Here is a 19,283-nt window from a genome sequence, read left to right as displayed (position 1 = left end):
CCTTGGTGTCCACATCACCAACGAACTATCATGGTCCAAACACACCAAGACAGTCGTGAAGAGGGCACGACAAAGCCTATTCCCCCTCAGGAGACTGAAAAGATTTGGCATGGGTCCTCAGATCCTCAAAAAATTATACAGCTGCACCATCGAGAGCATCCTGACTGGTTGCATCACCGCCTGGTATGGCAACTGCTTAGCCTCCGACCGCAAGGCACTACAGAGGGTAGTGCGTACGGCCCAGTACATCACTGGGGCCAAGCGGTGTCAGAGGAAGGCCCTCAAAATTGTCAAAGACTCCAGCCACCCTAGTCATAGACTGTTCTCCCTGCTACCGCACGGCAAGCGGTACCGGAGTGCCAAGTCTAGGTCCAAAAGACTTCACAACAGCTTCTACCCCCAAGCCATAAGACTCCTGAACAGCTAATCATGGCTACCCGGACTATTTGCACTGCCCCCCCACCCCATCCTTTTTACGCTGCTGCTACTCTGTTAATTATTTATGCATAGTCACTTTAACTCTACCCACATGTACATATTACTTCAACTATCTCAACTAGCCGGTGCCCCCGCACATTGACTCTGCACCGGTACCCCCCTGTATATATAGCCTCCCTACAGTTATTTTATTTTACTTCTGCTCTTTTTTTCTCAACACTTTTTTTGTTGTTGTTTTATTTTTACTTTTTTTATTAAAAATAAATGCACTGTTGGTTAAGGGCTGTAAGTAAGCATTTCACTGTAATGTCTGCACCTGTTGTATTCGGCGCATGTGACCAATAAAATTTGATTTGATTTGATTTCTGATCAATTTGATGTTATTTTAAAATGGACAAAAAAATTGCTTTTCTTTTGAAAACAAGGACATTTCTAAATGACCCCAAACTTCTGAACGGTAGTGTCTGTATTCATTCGGGTTCACAGTGTGGGCCAAACAGAGAGGTCCCAGTACCTTACGGTTCGGTACGAATACGTGTACAGTTAAACCCCTACAAAAATGGCACATGAATTCCTCTCCTGACCTGACTGAATGGAAATCCAATTGACCTGTGGGTCGTATTCACAAGGCAAGGGAAGAAAAGTGGGAGGGACCAACTGAACTTGTCCAATTACAAGGGCTCCTTTTATGTTGCAAAACGTTTTGCTACAGTGTGCACTAATGAATATGACCCTGCTCTCCGATGACTAAACCCGTGCCCAGAGACAGCTGAACATGCCCAGGTAAGGATATTGGTCGCGGGTGCGCTGCCTCTTGGCCAGGCTGTCCTCGTCGCTGATGCCTGCCACCAGGTACTTGAGGCCGGTGATCCAGGTGCGTGCTTCCTCGCCCGTGCTGGAGACCAAGTCCAGGGACTCCAAGCGCTCGCCGTAGTACAGGCTGAAACAGCAGTTGGGATCAAAGCTGCCCTCAGAGTAGCGCTGGAAGATCTCCGACTGCTTACCCTCGCACACCTCTCGGATGGAGTCGATGGAGACTAGAGAGCGAGGGAGAAAGGAAACAATGGTTAGTTCACCATCACTCTGAAAAAGTCAGGTGAAAAACACAAACTCTGACCGTTGAATTTGGGCTTTACCGCTACCCTCTTCACACTGCCAACCGGAACATGTTAAAAGTGGCAAGACGGGGGAAGTATTCGAGGGAAACCAGAGGCACTTCAAATGTAGCCTATTAAAACTTAATAGAGAATCAGGAAGTCACTTGAGGGAGCAAATCCATTTATATAACCCTTACATTCATATTATATTGAGCTATGTTATTAAGATGAAACACTTAGGGGATGGTAATGACATTTTACAGGAAGAAATTCATTAACATTTAGTTTATTTTTTCCAAACTGATTATACAGTCGCTAGTGAGTCTACACACCCCTTCCAGTCTTCACATTTTGCTGCCTTAAAATACAATTTAAAAAAAAGGGATTAAATAGGGATTTTTTTCCTACAGCTCTACACAAACTACTCCACATTTTAAAAGTGAAAGAAATAAGCGAAAATCGTACCTGCCAAAATAATGGAAACACTTGAGTAAATGAAGGATAAAAAGTATATTGAAAGCATGTGCTTCCACACAGGTGTGGTTCCTAAATTAAAGTTTTACATTTTAATCATTTAGCAGACACTCTTATCCAGAGCGACAACTAGGGTTAAGTGCCTTGCTCAAGGGCACATCCGATTTGTCACCTAGTCGGATCTGGATTCGCTCTTAAAATCGCTAGGCTACCTGCCAACCTAGTTAATTAAGCATTAGCATCCAGCTTGGGGTCATGTATAAAAATGCTGGGTTGGCCATTATTTTGGCTACCATGGCTATGCCCACATAGGATGACAATGCCCCCATCCACAGGGCACAAGTGGTCACTGAATGGTTTGATGAGCATGAAAACGAATAATGTCATATGCCATGGCCGTCACAGTCACCAGATCTAAACCCAATTGAACACTTTCTGGAGCGGCGCCCGAGACAGCGTTTTCCACCACCATCAACAAAACACCAAATGATGGAATTTCTCGTGGAAGAATGGTGCCGCATCCCTCCAATAGAATTCCAGACAATTGTAGAATCTATGACAAGGTGCATTGAAGCATTTTTTTTTTTTTTTTTTTTTGTGATATCCAAATTGGTAGTTACAGTCTTGTCCCATCGCTGCAACTCCCGTACAGACTCGGGAGAGGCGAAGGTCGAGAGCCGTGCGTCCTCCGAAACACGACCCTGCCAAGCCGCACTGCTTCTTGACACACTGCTCGCTTAACAAGGAAGCCAGCCGCACCAATGTGTCGGAGGAAACACCATCCAGCTGGCGACCAAATTCAGCTTTCAGGCGCCAGGCACGCCACAAGGAGTTGCTAGAGCGCGACGGGACAAGGAAATCCCGGCCGGCCAAACCCTCCCCTAACCCGGACGACGCTGGGCCAATTTTGCCGACTGCGACACAGCCCGGGATCGAACCCGGGTCTGTAGTGACACCTCAAGCACTGTGATGCAGTGCCTTAGACCACTGCGCCACTCGGGAGGCGCATTGAAGCTGTTCTGGCTCATGGTTACCCAACACTCTATTACGACACTATGTTGGTGTTTCCTTTATTTTGGCAGTTACCTGTATACCCATAGTTTGTGTCAAAATTGCTCAAGATCAGTACATTTGGTTGGGAATCATTGATGGACAGCAATATTCAAACCTTGTCTCTGATTTTCAAGCAGATTTAAGTCAGGGCTGAGACTGGACCATTCAGGGACACTCAATACTTATTGGAAAGCCATTTTGGTGTGGTTTTTGCATTACAATGTGTAATTATCACAGGGTTAGATTTTTAAAAGACAACCGCGGGTTTTCCGCCAACATTTGACCTGGGCTTTGCTCTTTCATATATTTATTTTGATCCTGACAAACTCCCCAGTCCCTGCAGTTGACAAGCATACCCATAACATGATGCTGCCACCACAACACTTAAAATTAGAGGGTTTCACTCTGTGTTGTGTTGTATTGGATTTGACCCAAGCCTGTAGTTTTTTTAATTTAGGCCAAAAAGTTCATGTCTTTGCCGTGTTGTCTTGCAGTATTACTTAACGGCCTTGTTGCAAACAGAATGGATGATTTGGAGTGGATTTTTTAACACAGGATATGTTCTAGGTAACTATTTTCAACATGTATAGTATAGTGTTTGAAACACCAAGTTCAGTCCAACATCAAAAAAATGGCTTAGATCAAGCTTAATTTTATCAATTCCAAAACTGTTATTCATTAGATCTACTTCATCTTTTTGATCAGTTACTTTCAGTGATCATGTCTTAATGTTTTAATATATACACTACTGCTTAAAAGTTTGGGGTCACTTAGAAATGTCCTTGTTATCGAAAGAAAAGCAATTTTTTTGTCCATTAAGTTAACATCAAATTGATCAGAAATACAGTGTAGACATTGCTAATGTTGTAAATGGCTATTGTAGCTGGAAATGGCAGATTTTTTTTAGAGGCCCATTATCAGCAACCATCAGTCCAGTGTTCCAATGACACGTTGTGTTTGCTAATCCAAGTTTATCATTTTAAAAAGGCTAATTGATCATTAGAAAACCCTTTTGCAATTATGTTAGCACAGCTGAAAACTGTTGTGCTGATTAAAGAAGCAATAAAACTGGCCTTCTTGAGACTAGTTGAGTATCTGGAGCGTCAGCAATAGTGGGTTCGATTACTGGCTCAAAATGGCCAGAAACAAATAACTTTCTTCTGAAACTCGGCAGTCTATTCTTGTTCTGAGAAATGAAGGCTATTCCATGCGAGAAATTGCCAAGAAACTGAAGATCTCGTACAACGCTGTGTACTACTCCCTTCACAGAACAGCGCAAACTGGCTCTAACCAGAATAAAAAGAGGAGTGGGAGGCCCCGGTGCACAACTGAGCAAGAGGACAAATACATTAGTGTCTAGTTTGAGAAACAGACTCCTCACAGGTCCTCAACTGGCAGCTTCATTAAATAGTACCCGCAAAACACCAGTCTCAACGTCAACAGTGAAGAGGCGACTCTGGGATGCTGACCTTCTAGGCAGAGATGCAAAGAAAAAGCCATCTCTCAGACTGGCCAATAAAAAGAAAATATTAAGATGGGCAAAAGAACACACACTGGACAGAGGAAGATTGGAAAAAAGAGTTATGGACAGACTAATCGAAGTTCGAGGTGTTCGGATCACAAAAAAGAACATTTTTGAGAAGCAGACCAAACAAGGTCATTTCTAAGTGACCCCAAACTTTTGAACAGTAGTGTGTGTGTGTGTAGATATATAGATATATATTAAAATTAGAGGGTTTCACTCTGTGTTGTGTTGTATTGGATTTGACCCAAGCCTGTAGTTTTTTTAATTTAGGCCAAAAAGTTCATGTCTTTGCCGTGTTGTCTTGCAGTATTACTTAACGGCCTTGTTGCAAACAGAATGGATGATTTGGAGTGGATTTTTTAACACAGGATATGTTCTAGGTAACTATTTTCAACATGTATAGTATAGTGTTTGAAACACCAAGTTCAGTCCAACATCAAAAAAATGGCTTAGATCAAGCTTAATTTTATCAATTCCAAAACTGTTATTCATTAGATCTACTTCATCAACTAGGGGGACCAACTAGCAGGCATTGCTGAACACAGTGCTCATTCCACTAGCAGTCAGTGGAGGTAGAACTGCAAGCATTGAACGATGATGCATGTGCCTCTAGCATTAAGGGTTGTGCCCATGACCTTGTTGATGGTGGGAATGGGTAGTCTCATCTTTGAACGTCAATTTGCCAGATGGTTTTGAAATCCGTTCATCATGATCCATTACACCTCATAGCACAACAAACTGCTTAATACTGATATATATGCTTTTCTTTCTTCAAACATGCTGATAACGTTAAGAAAAAGTATCAGTCTAAAAATGTTGAATTACCCACAATCCTCTAAAAAACGGAGCCACATGGCAAGTTGATGCAAAAACTTTGAATTCTTAAATTAAAACAGTATATTAAATTGAATTCACATTTTAGAATGTCATGCTTTTTTAACACAAAAATGAAGGTAATCAAATATTAAAAGTAAGAAAAGAAACCTGAATATTTACTAATCCTGAATAATGTTTTACAATGCAGGCTTCCTTCTTTACACTTTGTCTTACAAGCCAGTAATGTGGAGTGAATGCAAAGTTGATCCTCTGTATTTTCATGTAATGTGGAAGCAGCATCATGTTATGGGTATGCTTTTCACAAGCAGGGACTGGGGAGTTTGTCAGGATCAAATAAATATGAAAGGAGCAAAGCCAAGGTAAAATGTTAGCGGGGATAGAGTTTTATTTTTCAGCAAGACAGTTACACATATTTTAATGCCAAAGACACACTAGAATGGCTTCCCAAGAGGAGTTGAGTGTTCCTGAGTGGTCCAGTCTCAGTCATGACTAAAGTTTTGAATATTGCTGTCCATCAATGACAGGGCAAACATTTTCTGAGCTTGAGCAATTTTGACAAAAACAATGGATATATGTTGTTCATTTGGAAAAAGTCATAGCGTTTTCTTTCACTTTGAAAACGTGGAGTAGGTTGTGTAGATCTTTAAGAAAAGACATCCTATGTAATCACCTTTGGGGTTTTTTGGGGCAGCGAAATGTGGAGACTGTGCAAGGGGAGTGTGTGTATACTTTCAATAGGCACGTGGTGACCATTTTGAGTTTACCTCAAGCCCACTCAATGTTCTGAGACCGAAAAGGTGAGTAGTGTACGACTGTCACGTTGGCCTGTTAAATTGGTTGCATATATATATATATATATATATATATATATATATATATATATATATATATATATATATATATACACACACACATGCATACAGTGGGGAAAAAAAGTATTTAGTCAGCCACCAATTGTGCAAGTTCTCCCACTTAAAAAGATGAGAGAGGCCTGTAATTTTCATCATAGGTACATGTCAACTATGACAGACAAAATTAGAATTTTTTTTCCAGAAAATCACATTGTATGATTTTTTATGAATTTATTTGCAAATTATGGTGGAAAATAAGTATTTGGTGACCTACAAACAAGCAAGATTTCTAGCTCTCACAGACCTGTAACTTCTTCTTTAAGAGGCACCTCTGTCCTCCACTCGTTACCTGTATTAATGGCACCTGTTTGAACTTGTTATCAGTATAAAAGACACCTGTCCACAACCTCAAACAGTCACACTCCAAACTCCACTATGGCCAAGACCAAAGAGCTGTCAAAGGACACCAGAAACAAAATTGTAGACCTGCACCAGGCTGGGAAGACTGAATCTGCAATAGGTAAGCAGCTTGGGTTGAAGAGATCAACTGTGGGAGCAATTATTAGGAAATGAAAGACATACAAGACCACTGATAATCTCCCTCGATCTGGGGCTCCACGCAAGATCTCACCCCGTGGGGTCAAAATGATCACAAGAACGGTGAGCAAAAATCCCAGAATCACACGGGGGGGACCTAGTGAATGACCTGCAGAGAGCTGGGACCAAAGTAACAAAGCCTACCATCAGTAACACACTACGCCGCCAGGGACACAAATCCTGCAGTGCCAGACGTGTCCCCCTGCTTAAGCCAGTACATGTCCAGGCCCGTCTGAAGTTTGCTAGAGTGCATTTGGATGATCCAGAAGAGGATTGGGAGAATGTCATATGGTCAGATGAAACCAAAATAGAACTTTTTGGTAAAAACTCAACTCGTCGTGTTTGGAGGACAAAGAATGCTGAGTTGCATCCAAAGAACACCATACCTACTGTGAAGCATGGGGGTGGAAACATCATGCTTTGGGGCTGTTTTTCTGCAAAGGGACCAGGACGACTGATCCGTGTAAATGAAAGAATTAATGGGGCCATGTATCGTGAGATTTTGAGTGAAAACCTCCTTCCATCAGCAAGGGCATTGAAGATGAAAAGTGGCTGGGTCTTTCAGCATGACAATGATCCCAAACACACCGCCCGGGCAACGAAGGAGTGGCTTCGTAAGAAGCATTTCAAGGTCCTGGAGTGGCCTAGCCAGTCTCCAGATCTCAACCCCATAGAAAATCTTTGGAGGGAGTTGAAAGTCCGTGTTGCCCAGCGACAGCCCCAAAACATCACTGCTCTAGAGGAGATCTGCATGGAGGAATGGGCCAAAATACCAGCAACAGTGTGTGAAAACCTTGTGAAGACTTACAGAAAACGTTTGACCTGTGTCATTGCCAACAAAGGGTATATAACAAAGTATTGAGAAACTTTTGTTATTGATCAAATACATATTTTCCACCATAATTTGCAAATAAATTCATTAAAAATCCTACAATGTGATTTTCTGGATTTTTTTCCCTCATTGTGTCTGTCATAGTTGACGTGTACCTATGATGAAAATTACAGGCCTCTCTCATCTTTTTAAGTGGGAGAACTTACACAATTGGTGGCTGACTAAATACTTTTTTCCCCCCACTGTACACACACACACACACACACACACACACACACACACACACACACACACACACACACACACACACACACATACATACACACATACATACATACATACATACATACATACATACATACATACATACATACATACATACATACATACATACAGGCTCTGATCAGTCCCTACATCCAAACGAGGGCATTGCGTTCATCCACCTCTGGCCTGCTGGCTCCCCTTCCTCTGCGGAAGCATAGTTCCCGCTCAGCCCAGTCAAAACTGTTCGCTGCTCTGGCACCCCAATGGTGGAACAAGCTCCCTCACGACGCCAGGACAGCGGAGTCACTCACCACCTTCCGGAGACATTTGAAACCCCACCTCTTTAAGGAATACCTGGGATAGGATAAACTAATCCTTCTACCCCCCTAAAAAATAAAATAAAATAAAAAATATAAAAAATAAAAATATATTGTAAAGTGGTTGTCCCACTGGCTATAGGGTGAATGCACCTATTTGTAAGTCGCTCTGGATAAGAGCGTCTGCTAAATGACGTAAATGTAAATGTAAAATGTATACATACACACACTACCAGTCAAAAGTTGACACCTACTAATTCAAGGGTTTTTCTTTATTTTTACTATTTTCTACATTGTAGAATAGTGAAGACATCAAAACTATGAAATAACACATGGAATCATGTACTAACCAAAAAAAGTGTTGAACAAATCAAAATATATTTATATTTTTCAAAGTAGCCACCCTTTGCCTTGATAACAGCTTTGCACACTCTTGGCATTCTCTCAACCAACTTCATGAGGAATTATTTTCCAACAGTCTTGAAGGAGTTCCCACATATGCTGAGCACTTGTTGGCTGCTTTTCCTTCACTCTGTAGTCCAACTCATCCCAAACCATCTCAAATTGGGTTGAGGTCGGGTGATTGTGGAGGCCAGGTCATCTGATGCAGCACTCCATCACTCTCCTTCTTGGTCAAATAGCCCCTACACAGCCTGGAGGTGTGTTGGGTCATTGTCCTGTTGAAAATCAAATGAGTCCCACTAAGTCCAAACCAGATGGGATGGCGTATCGCTGCAGAATGCTGTGGTAGCCATGCTGGTTAAGTGTGCCTTGAATTCTAAATAAATCACAGACAGTGTCACCAGCAAAGCACCCCCACACCATAACACCTCCTCCTCCATGCTTTACGGTGGGAAATACACATGCGGAGATCATCCATTCACCCACACCACGTCTTACAAAGCCACGGAGGTTGGAACCAAAACTCTCTAATTTGGACTCCACACCAAAGGACACATTTCCACCGGTTTAATGTCCATTGCTCGTGTTTCTTAGCCCACGCAAGTCTCTCCTTCTTATTGGTGTCCTTTAGTAGTGGTTTCTTTGCAGCAATTCGACCATGAAGGCCTGATTCACGCAGTCCCCTCTGAACAGTTGATGTTGAGATGTGTCTGTTACTTGAACTCTGTGAAGTATTTATTTGGGCTGCAATTTCTGAGGCTGGTAACTCTAATTAACTTATCCTCTGCAGCAGAGGTAACTCTGGGTCTTCCATTCCTGTGGCGGTCCTCATGAGAGCCAGTTTCATCATAGCGCTTGATGGTTTTTGAGACTGCACTTCAAGAAACGTTCAAAGTTCTTGAAATTTCCCAGATTGACTGACCTCCATGTCTTAAAGTAATGATGGACTGTTGTTTCTCTTTGCTTATTTGAGCTGTTCTTGCTATAATAATAATAATAATAATAATAATAATAATAATTTTATAATATGCCATTTAGCAGACTCTTTTATCCAAAGTGTGCATACATTTTTACGTATGGATGGTCCCGAGGATCGAACCCACTACCCTGGTGTTACAAGCGCCATGCTCTAACAATTGAGCTACAGAGGACCACATTGAGCTACAGAGGACCATAATAATAATATGGACTTGGTCTTTTACGAAATAGGGCTATCTTCTGTATACCCCCCCCACACCTTGTCACAACACAACTGATTGGCTCAAATGCATTAAGAAGGAAAGAAATTCCACAAATTAACATTTAAGGCACACCTGTTAATGGAAATGCATTCCAGGTGACTACCTCATGAAGCTGGTTGAGAGAATGCCAAGAGTGTGCAAAGCTGTCATCAAGGCAAAGGGTGGCTATTTGAAGAATCTCAAATATATTTTGATTTGTTTAACACTTTTTTTTGGTTACTACATGATTCCATGTGTTTTATTTCATAGTTTTGATGTCTTCACTATTATTCTACAATGTAAAAAATAAAGAAAAACCCTTGAATGAGTAGGTGTGTCCAAACTTTTGACTGGTAGTAATATATATATATATATATATATATATATATATATATATATATATTGTGATGTCACGAGAGGCTGTGTCCTGGAGGGACGTTACATCCCCCTGAGGTGGCTGCAAACCCAGACAGCTATGGCTCCCTCTGCTGGTATGGTCGGGAACTCCACCCCTCTATGGCCAATCTTCCCACGCAGCTGAAACAAATGAGGAGCTGATGAGCTGAAGGTTTGGGGGGGTGAAGAGACACAGTCTCCAAGCTGGGCTCTCTGGAGGACAAGAGTGCTGCACGTCCACTTCCATGAGGAATATAAGGATTTGGAGATACTTACCTTTGGGAAATACTCACCTTTGGATATATGCACCTGTGGAAATACGTGTGGGACATTTGGAAGGACGTTTTGCTGGGTTGGCCACTAGCTGCAACGTGGAATACAGTAAGGCTGGGGAAAAGTTATTTGAGCGAGGGAGAGTTATGATTTTGGATGTGGAAGAGACATCCCTGAACTGTTAACCCTTAAGAGCCACCCGAGAACAGAATTGTGTTATAATTTCGTTAGTTTCCCAAGACCTTTAATAAAATCCTTGTTTTGGTTGAACCTGGTCTCCTTGCACTACTTGAGCAATCCCGCTGAAAGCTGTGTAGCCTCTCGTGACATCACAGATGGTGGAGAATACGGGCACGCTCAAGCGTTAATAGTGCATGTCAGAGGAGGATACCGAAGGTTTGATCACCCAGTTTTCCAAGTTGGCCGTAGGCTCCCCGCCGACTGAAATGGAGGACATATTGAAAGCCCTTGTTGCTGGCCAGCAAGCCCAGATGCAAGCAAACGTGGCTCTCTTGGAGGAGCAAAAGAAAGCCAACCTTCTGAAGGCAGAGGAATTGCAGTTGCAGAGACAGAGGGTTGTCCAAAATACCCGCCCAATAAAGGCAAGTGACTTTATATCTAAGATGGGAGCTACCGATGACATTGAGGCATACCTGCATGCATTTGAGGCCACGGCCACTAGGGAAGCCTGGCCCAAGCAACAGTGGGTTGGTCTGTTAGCCCCCTTTCTAACCGGGGAATCGCTGAATGCTGTCCGGGACCTGGGCCCTGACCAGGTTACTGACTATGATGCCCTGAAGTCTGAGATCCTCAGCAGATATGGACTCACAAAGTTTGGTATGGCCCAGCGCTTTCACAGCTGGACCTTCCAACCAGACCAACCTCCTCGGGCGCAGATGCATGAACTTGTCCGAATCGCAAGGAAATGGCTGGATCCGCAGAGGAATACAGCAGCAGCGGTGGTGGAGGCCGTTGTGGTGGATCGTTACCTACGCGCCCTGCCTTATGAGGCAAAACGGTTCATCAGTCAACAGGCCTTGACCACGGCTGATCTGACCGTGGAAGCTGTGGAAAAGTACCAGGCCACAGCGGAGATGCTGAATGCTTCCCGAAAAGACCCCAGGAGTGCGGCCCCACCACAAATGGGAAGAACCCGTCCAAAGGACCCCAAGGTCTCGAACCCAGCCACGTCAGGACTTATCCCGGCTCCAGGGGGAGCCAGAAACCAGGCGGGTCCAAGAAGAGTACACCAGGAGGGGGAAACTCGACAGTGTTACCGGTGTGGGGAGATGGGACATATCTCCTGGCAGTGTGGGAAACCAGCCGATGAACCTATGCCCACTGCGGAGTCCTCCAGCTCAGCACCCACCCACCGTGTTGCCTCGCTCTTGGGAGTCGTAGATGGCGGCCCAGATCGACCCCCACCTGCCCGGTAACTGTGAATCACCATGATGTGGAGGCCTTACTGGATTCTGGTAGCCGGGCCACCCTGGTGCGTAAGGATTTGGTGGGCCCAACGTGTCTGACCCCGGGGAAAGTCCTCCCAGTTTCCTGTGTCCATGGGGACACCAGAGAATACCCCATTACTGAACTTACAATGACCAGCACACGGGGAACCATACACACGACGGCGGGGGGTGGTTGATTCCCCTCCCGTCCCTGTCCTAATTGGACGAGACTGCCCAGCCTTTTACCCACTCTGGAGAGAGTCTCAGGAGAGGATAACCCGAGTACCTCGGAAACGGAGAGGCAAGACTCATCCTGGGAAGGCTCCGGTGCAATCCTCCGAGTTACTCACTCCCGCCCGGGCTCGGATAGGGATGGCAGGTGCCCAGACCGACACAGAGACGGAGCTACAGAATCTGGACAAAGAACTGTCTGGTCTGAAGGGGACCGCTGAGAGGTATCGTTTGTTAAAGCAACAGTTAGACATGAAGACAGAAGAGTTAGATATCCTCCAGGCTAAACTCCAACAGAGCTCCTTCCATAAGCAACAGGAGGAGCTGGAGAGGCTGCGCAGGACCATCGAGGAGTGTGAGGAGACCCTGCGCAGTAGTAAGGAGGTCCAGAAGAAGGCAGAGGAGAAGTACAAGGTGTTGGAGAACAAGATGAAGAATGCGGAGGCAGAGAGAGAGAAGGAACTGAAAGCTGCTCAACAGAAGCTAAACTCTGCTAAAACCAAGGCTGATGCGTTCAGTAAGAAACTCAAGGAGAGACAACAGGAGGCTGAGTCCCTGGTCCTAGAGGTGGAGGAGTTGAAGAGAGAGCAGGCTGGCAAGCACCACGGCAATGCGGACGCCCTCTCCCGGCGTGATGCCTTCTTCGCTGCCTTTACCCCGACGAGGACGTCGGTCCCGAGGAGGGGGATGTGTGATGTCACGAGAGGCTGTGTCCTGGAGGGACGTTACATCCCCCTGAGGTGGCTGCAAACCCAGACAGCTATGGCTCCATCTGCTGGTATGGTCGGGAACTCCACCCCTCTATGGCCAATCTTCCCACGCAGCTGAAACAAATGAGGAGCTGATGAGCTGAAGGTTTGGGGGTGAAGAGACACAGTCTCCAAGCTGGGCTCTCTGGAGGACAAGAGTGCTGCACGTCCACTTCCATGAGGAATATAAGGATTTGGAGATACTTACCTTTGGGAAATACTCACCTTTGGATATATGCACCTGTGGAAATACGTGTGGGACATTTGGAAGGACGTTTTGCTGGGTTGGCCACTAGCTGCAACGTGGAATACAGTAAGGCTGGGGAAAAGTTATTTGAGCGAGGGAGAGTTATGATTTTGGATGTGGAAGAGACATCCCTGAACTGTTAACCCTTAAGAGCCACCCGAGAACAGAATTGTGTTATAATTTCGTTAGTTTCCCAAGACCTTTAATAAAATCCTTGTTTTGGTTGAACCTGGTCTCCTTGCACTACTTGAGCAATCCCGCTGAAAGCTGTGTAGCCTCTCGTGACATCACAATATATATATATATATATATATATATATATATATATATATATATATATATATATATATATATCTGGTTCCAAGGAGCTCTCTCCGTGTCATTCTTCTATATGCCAGCACCTGGGGTTGATGTGGATCTGTTGAACATTTGTAATCCCATTGGAAAGACTAACTAGCTGGTCTATAGGCCATCCAACCTGAGCAAAACAATCAGTTAGTCCAAAAGCCTTTGTGCCTTTGATTCATGCTGGGAAGTGCACAACGTGTATTCTGTCTTCTCATAATATAAATCCTTAAAGAGGTGGGTGGGGCTAAGGTTTAAGATTTAACAATCCTGAATGGGTGTAGACAAAGAAAAACTCTACAGTAGGTGTACCAAAACATTCAAGGGCCATTTTCTCAAAAGTGGAGTTACAAGTTTATCAACATTCAAAGCAGAATTACTTTCCCATTGTTCCTCAACTGCAGTGTACGATATACAATTTTCTAGCTCCGAGCTCCTACTTTCATCCAATGTAAAAAAAAAAAAAAAAAGAAACATTTAAAATGTTGCTACATCAGACCGAATCGAGCCGGTCGGTCACATATAGCCACCTACATATAGCACATTTACCTTACATTCAGGCAGTGTACGCCTTGACGGTAATCAATGAATTTACCAACAAATTAATACAATAATGTTTGTTGATGCATTTCAGTTAAACTGCATAGATGAAGTGTTCATTTTAGAATAGCCACAGAGCACCCACCAGTGGATGCATGTAACACAGAGAGGAGAGTGCGTGTGTGTTTGTGCAGATGTGTGTTTGTTTCAGTGTGCGTGTGCATGCGTTTCCCTGATCTCATCCATCTATACCATATATGTCTCACAATGAACGGCAGTCTCAGATCACGTCCTGTACAGGAGGGCAGTAGAGAAATGATCAATAGAGAAATTGTTATATACTGTGCCTAGTGACAGTCTTCACATCCTTGTACAATTTTACACATTTTATTGCCTTCGATTCAAATCTGCATATTTTATTTTATTTTATTAAGAATCATTCTAAAATATAAAAATAAATAAAAAAGGAGCCGTCTTGACAATGTATATCCATTGTTCATTTGTTTCAAGTGAATCCTAAATGATTCCTGTGAATCCTAAATGATTCCTGTGAATCCTAAATGATTCCTGTGCTGTTCGGTACAACAGCAATAGGCTTAGTGGGAGAGATGGAAGTGCTGATTGTTGATGTGAGACAGACTAAAAGGGACTTTCACACTAACATGTAATATGTACTACAAACTGACCGTGAAGCTGGAAATCCTCAATTCCTTTTAATTCCAGGTCAATACAGAAGTAGGGAAGTAAAATGTGAGACCTTGGATGAGGGTCAGTCAGTCAGCCAGTCAGCCAGTCAGCCAGCCAGCCAGCCAGCCAGCCAGCCAGCCAGCCAGTTAGTAAAAGAGACTCACTCTTAGACTTGTAATTCAAGTACTATCGAACAGACAAGTCTCAACTCCTGTCAATTCTAAGTCTAAGCAGGTCAGTCATTCATTCATTCAATCAGTAAATGAGACAGTAAAACCACTCACTCTTGGCCTTCTCGTTCTTGCGCGAGGGCCGCCAGCGGATGCAGGACTTGTGTTGGTCCAGGTAGAAGTAACGCACCAGTCCCCTGGAGCCTCCACGCAGCTTCACCATCTGGGTCCCTGTCTGCATGGAGCTCATGCATTTCTCCACTAGAGAGAACAACAGAGAGAGAGAGGATCAGAGTCAGAGAGAGAGAGGGGGTCAGAGTCAGAGAGAGAGGGGGGGTCAGAGTCAGAGAGAGAGGGTTAGAGTCAGACAGAGAGAGAGGGTCAGAGAGAGAGGGGGTTAGAGTCAGAGAGAGGGAGAGAAGGTCAGGGTCAGAGAGAGAGGGTCAGAGTCAGAGAGAGAGAGGGTCGAGGGAGAGAGAGTGTCAGAATCAGAGAGAGAGGGTCAGAGTCAGAGAGAGAGAGAGAGAGGGTCAGAGTCAGAGAGAGAGAGAGAGGGTTAGAGTCAGAGAGAGAGAGGGTCAGAGTCAGAGAGAGAGAGGGTCAGAGTCAGAGAGAGAGAGTCAGAGAGAGAGAGAGTCAGAGAGAGAGAGGGTCAGCGAGAGAGAGGGTCAGAGAGAGAGAGAGGGGGTCAGAGTCAGAGAGAGAGAGGGGGTCAGAGTCAGAGAGAGAGAGAGAGAGAGGGGGTCAGAGTCAGAGAGAGAGGGTTAGAGTCAGAGAGAGGGAGAGAAGGTCAGGGTCAGAGAGAGAGAGGGTCAGAGAGAGAGAGGGTTAGAGTCAGAGAGAGGGAGAGAAGGTCAGGGTCAGAGAGAGAGAGGGTCAGAGTCAGAGAGAGAGAGGGTCAGAGTCAGAGAGAGAGAGTCAGAGAGAGAGAGAGGGTCAGAGAGAGAGAGGGTTAGAGTCAGAGAGAGGGAGAGAAGGTCAGGGTCAGAGAGAGAGAGGGTCAGAGTCAGAGAGAGAGAGGGTCAGAGTCAGAGAGAGAGAGTCAGAGAGAGAGAGTCAGAGAGAGAGAGAGGGTCAGAGAGAGAGAGGGTTAGAGTCAGAGAGAGAGGGTTAGAGTCAGAGAGAGCTGTTACATGAGTTGTTGTTCCTGTGTGTGAGATGTGTGTAGAGCACTTTCGTGTTCAATTGAGAGTCTCTCTGAGACATTTACTCTCACACACACACACACACACACACACACACACACACACAGCATTTAATAAATCAAATCAAAATGGATTTGGCTGTCACGGGAATACGGCTGTCACGGGAATACGGCTGTCACGGGAATACGGCTGTCACAGCCGCCAGTTTTTTACTTGGCAGGAGTGAATGAGTAGAGCAAGGCGATTTCTTCCCCAAACCCCCTTAACCAGAAACATCCTGTAGTTCACTGGTGAGACCAATAACTGCTGCAGTACTACCATCACAGCCCTCTGGAAGAACAACACTGCATCACTGACTGCATCCATCCCTCAATACCCTGCCTTCATCTCCCCTGGTACGGACAGACAGCTACTCCAGGACAGAATCTACACTACTGTGTGTGTTGGGGGGTTAGAAGTCGACAGCCCCGGTGGTGCCCCAGGAGTCCCCTGCTGACAGACTAATTGAGTAAGCTGAGAAGAGTAGCGAGAGAGAGAGAGAGACAGAGAGAGAGAGAGAGACAGAGACAGAGACAGAGACAGAGAGAGAGACAGAGAGAGAGAGAGAGCGAGGGAGAGAGGGGTTAGGTGGTGAGAGAGCAGTGTTGAGAGGGGTTAGATCAATTGGTAGGGAAGGGTAAAGTAGCAGAGCAGAAAGCCCTCTCCCCCTGTTGCCGTCATGGTGCCCATGTTGGATTTTCAAAAGGCAGAATCTAATTTAAATCTGGTCTAACAAAACTATTTTTAAAGAGAGCCACATTCTGATTGCACTGTACAGAACAGCAGTCCAAAATAGTAGAGGGGAACAGGAGAAACAGGGGAGGCAAAGATGATGGGAGAGACAATGCCTTCAAGGAGTTATTCTGTCGGTCTAAACTGGGGGAGATGGAATGTGTCAATTAATTGGTTGTTGGGTACAGAACACCACATTATTCTACATGGCTGGGGTCACTTCAATTCCTTTGTTGACTTGAACATGGGATTTCTCCATAGGAATGCAATTCAATTGTATTCAATGCAATTGGCTGGAATTTAGATGGAATTGACCCCACCCTGATATTTGGCAATGGGAAAATAAACACTGCATGTTTTTCCAAAGTGGCTATGACCCACTTCGATACATTTGAAACGTCAAGGCTATTCACAGCCCATGGAAGCCTGAACAATCAAAGGTCTTCTTATCAATTAGGCAACAGTCCAGTGGGGCTTCTTTAGGATGTCTCTTCCTCTTTCCCTCTTGGAGAAGCAGCAGCTGGCGGAGCAATTACGGACAAACTCGTCAAACTGGGTTAGAGACACATTATGAAGACGACGATAATGTCAAGGAATCTGTAGGAAATGTTGCACAATGTAACTCCACTGCACAGAAGCACCGTAGAAAAGAACTGGGACGTGTTCTAAGAAGGAAAATAAAACGTGTTCCAGCTGTGTGCGTACTGCAGGGTTTCTCCAGACATCCCCCTTGGGAACACACAGGGGGGGGCACATTTTTGCTTCCGCTCAATGATTCAGGTGGGTAGAATCAAAATGTGCCCCCCCCCTCAGGAATGTATTGTGAAACACTGGTGATATGATGAATGAAGATTGAGGTGAGCTGCTCCTGCTAAGAGATATCAGGCAGGCAGAGAGTGACAGAAATACTGCAGTCGTACTGTAGCAAGGACTTCCTCTAACAGGCAGAGGAAAACCTCAGGGGAGACTGGCCACTCCAAACTAACCCTTCATTGGGTAAGAGGTCGCCCAGAGACTGGCCACTCCAAACTAACCCTTCATTGGGTAAGAGGTCGCCCAGAGACTGGCCACTCCAAACTAACCCTTCATTGGGTAAGAGGTCGCCCAGAGACTGGCCACTCCAAACTAACCCTTCATTGGGTAAGAGGTCGCCCAGAGACTGGCCACTCCAAACTAACCCTTCATTGGGTAAGAGGTCGCCCAGAGACTGGCCACTCCAAACTAACCCTTCATTGGGTAAGAGGTCGCCCAGAGACTGGCCACTCCAAACTAACCCTTCATTGGGTAAGAGGTCGCCCAGAGACTGGCCACTCCAAACTAACCCTTCATTGGGTAAGAGGTCGCCCAGAGACTGGCCACTCCAAACTAACCCTTCATTGGGTAAGAGGTCGCCCAGAGACTGGCCTCTCCAAACTAACCCTTTAAATCGGGTCCAGAGCTGTTGCTATGGAAACACACTCAGGGTTATACAGTACAGGGAGATGTAAAAATTAAAGTTGAGGACAGCATCATAAACTAATGACTGTGCTTGATGAGTCTACTATAGTGTTAGAAATACAGTCTTGTGTCATGACTGTGCTTAATGAGTCTAATGTATACAGAGGACAGCCAACAACAAAATGGCACCACGGCCCAGAAAACTTGGAACATCTGGGAACTACTGAAAATAAACACATCAATTGTCATGGTATTATCCCTGGGCATAGTGACCCTTTATCACACCGATTTGTCTTTTCATTTCATTGATTGCAATTTCAGGAGAATGTCAGAATCACATGTGCACAGCGTAAAAGTGGAACATCGTGCAAGACAAGAAGGAAAAAATGAGAAATCACTTTGGGCCCAAAAGGTCTGATTTAAAAACACACAAGTGGTTTGTTTATTTCACCTTCCTCCAAAACAGCCACATAAAATCTACTGGGATTCAACAAACATTTTTAATGAGAACACTGACCAAAAAAAAAATGCTTGCTTGAAAACGAATCAAATTAAATTACACTGATCGTCAACAACAATAAAACAATTACCCAGACAAAAATTCCCAACAAATGTTTTGGGATGACTCAACAAGATTATAGTAAAACACATTACCCCGTGACCTTGATTGGTAACTACACTCAGACTACTACTTATCGTGTGAGGGCTTTACAGCTATTTACGTTGTTACAACAGAAGCCAGACAACAGGTGATGGACACATTGACACATTTTCCGCCAGGAGGCAGCTGAGGATGAGGCAGAGGTAAGCTGGTGTCAACCTTAATGCTGTTAAAGAAACCACAGTGATGGTCATCTGGCGCCACAGTGGGAGTGCAGTCTGGGTGAACGAAGTGGGCCAGGAGAGCCAAAGGGGTGGAGTCACGTCGTCCTTAGTG

The 19,283-nt window shown here is 44.7% G+C and overlaps 1 protein-coding gene across 9 annotated transcripts in view; it reads right to left on the bottom strand.

Moving 5' to 3' along the window:
- Window positions 1–19,283, bottom strand: part of LOC121537685 (1-phosphatidylinositol 4,5-bisphosphate phosphodiesterase eta-2-like) — a 169,809-nt gene that overhangs the window by 48,891 nt on the left and 101,635 nt on the right. For all 9 annotated transcript variants that reach the window (XR_005995121.2, XR_006657400.1, XR_006657399.1 and 6 more), the window contains exons 2-3: window positions 15,108–15,254; window positions 1,232–1,475 (exon numbers count right to left, since the gene is read on the bottom strand). Coding sequence is in view for 5 of the 9 variants with exons in the window: in XM_041845283.2 (XP_041701217.2) it covers window positions 1,232–1,475; window positions 15,108–15,254 (391 nt within the window). In the remaining 4 variants the exon portion in view is untranslated. The remainder of the gene's footprint in view (window positions 1–1,231; window positions 1,476–15,107; window positions 15,255–19,283) is intronic.

The sequence above is a fragment of the Coregonus clupeaformis genome, chromosome 24, assembly GCF_020615455.1.
Source record: "Coregonus clupeaformis isolate EN_2021a chromosome 24, ASM2061545v1, whole genome shotgun sequence".
Classification (NCBI taxonomy): Eukaryota; Metazoa; Chordata; class Actinopteri; order Salmoniformes; family Salmonidae; genus Coregonus; species Coregonus clupeaformis.
This window is presented reverse-complemented; position numbering and strand designations above follow the sequence as displayed.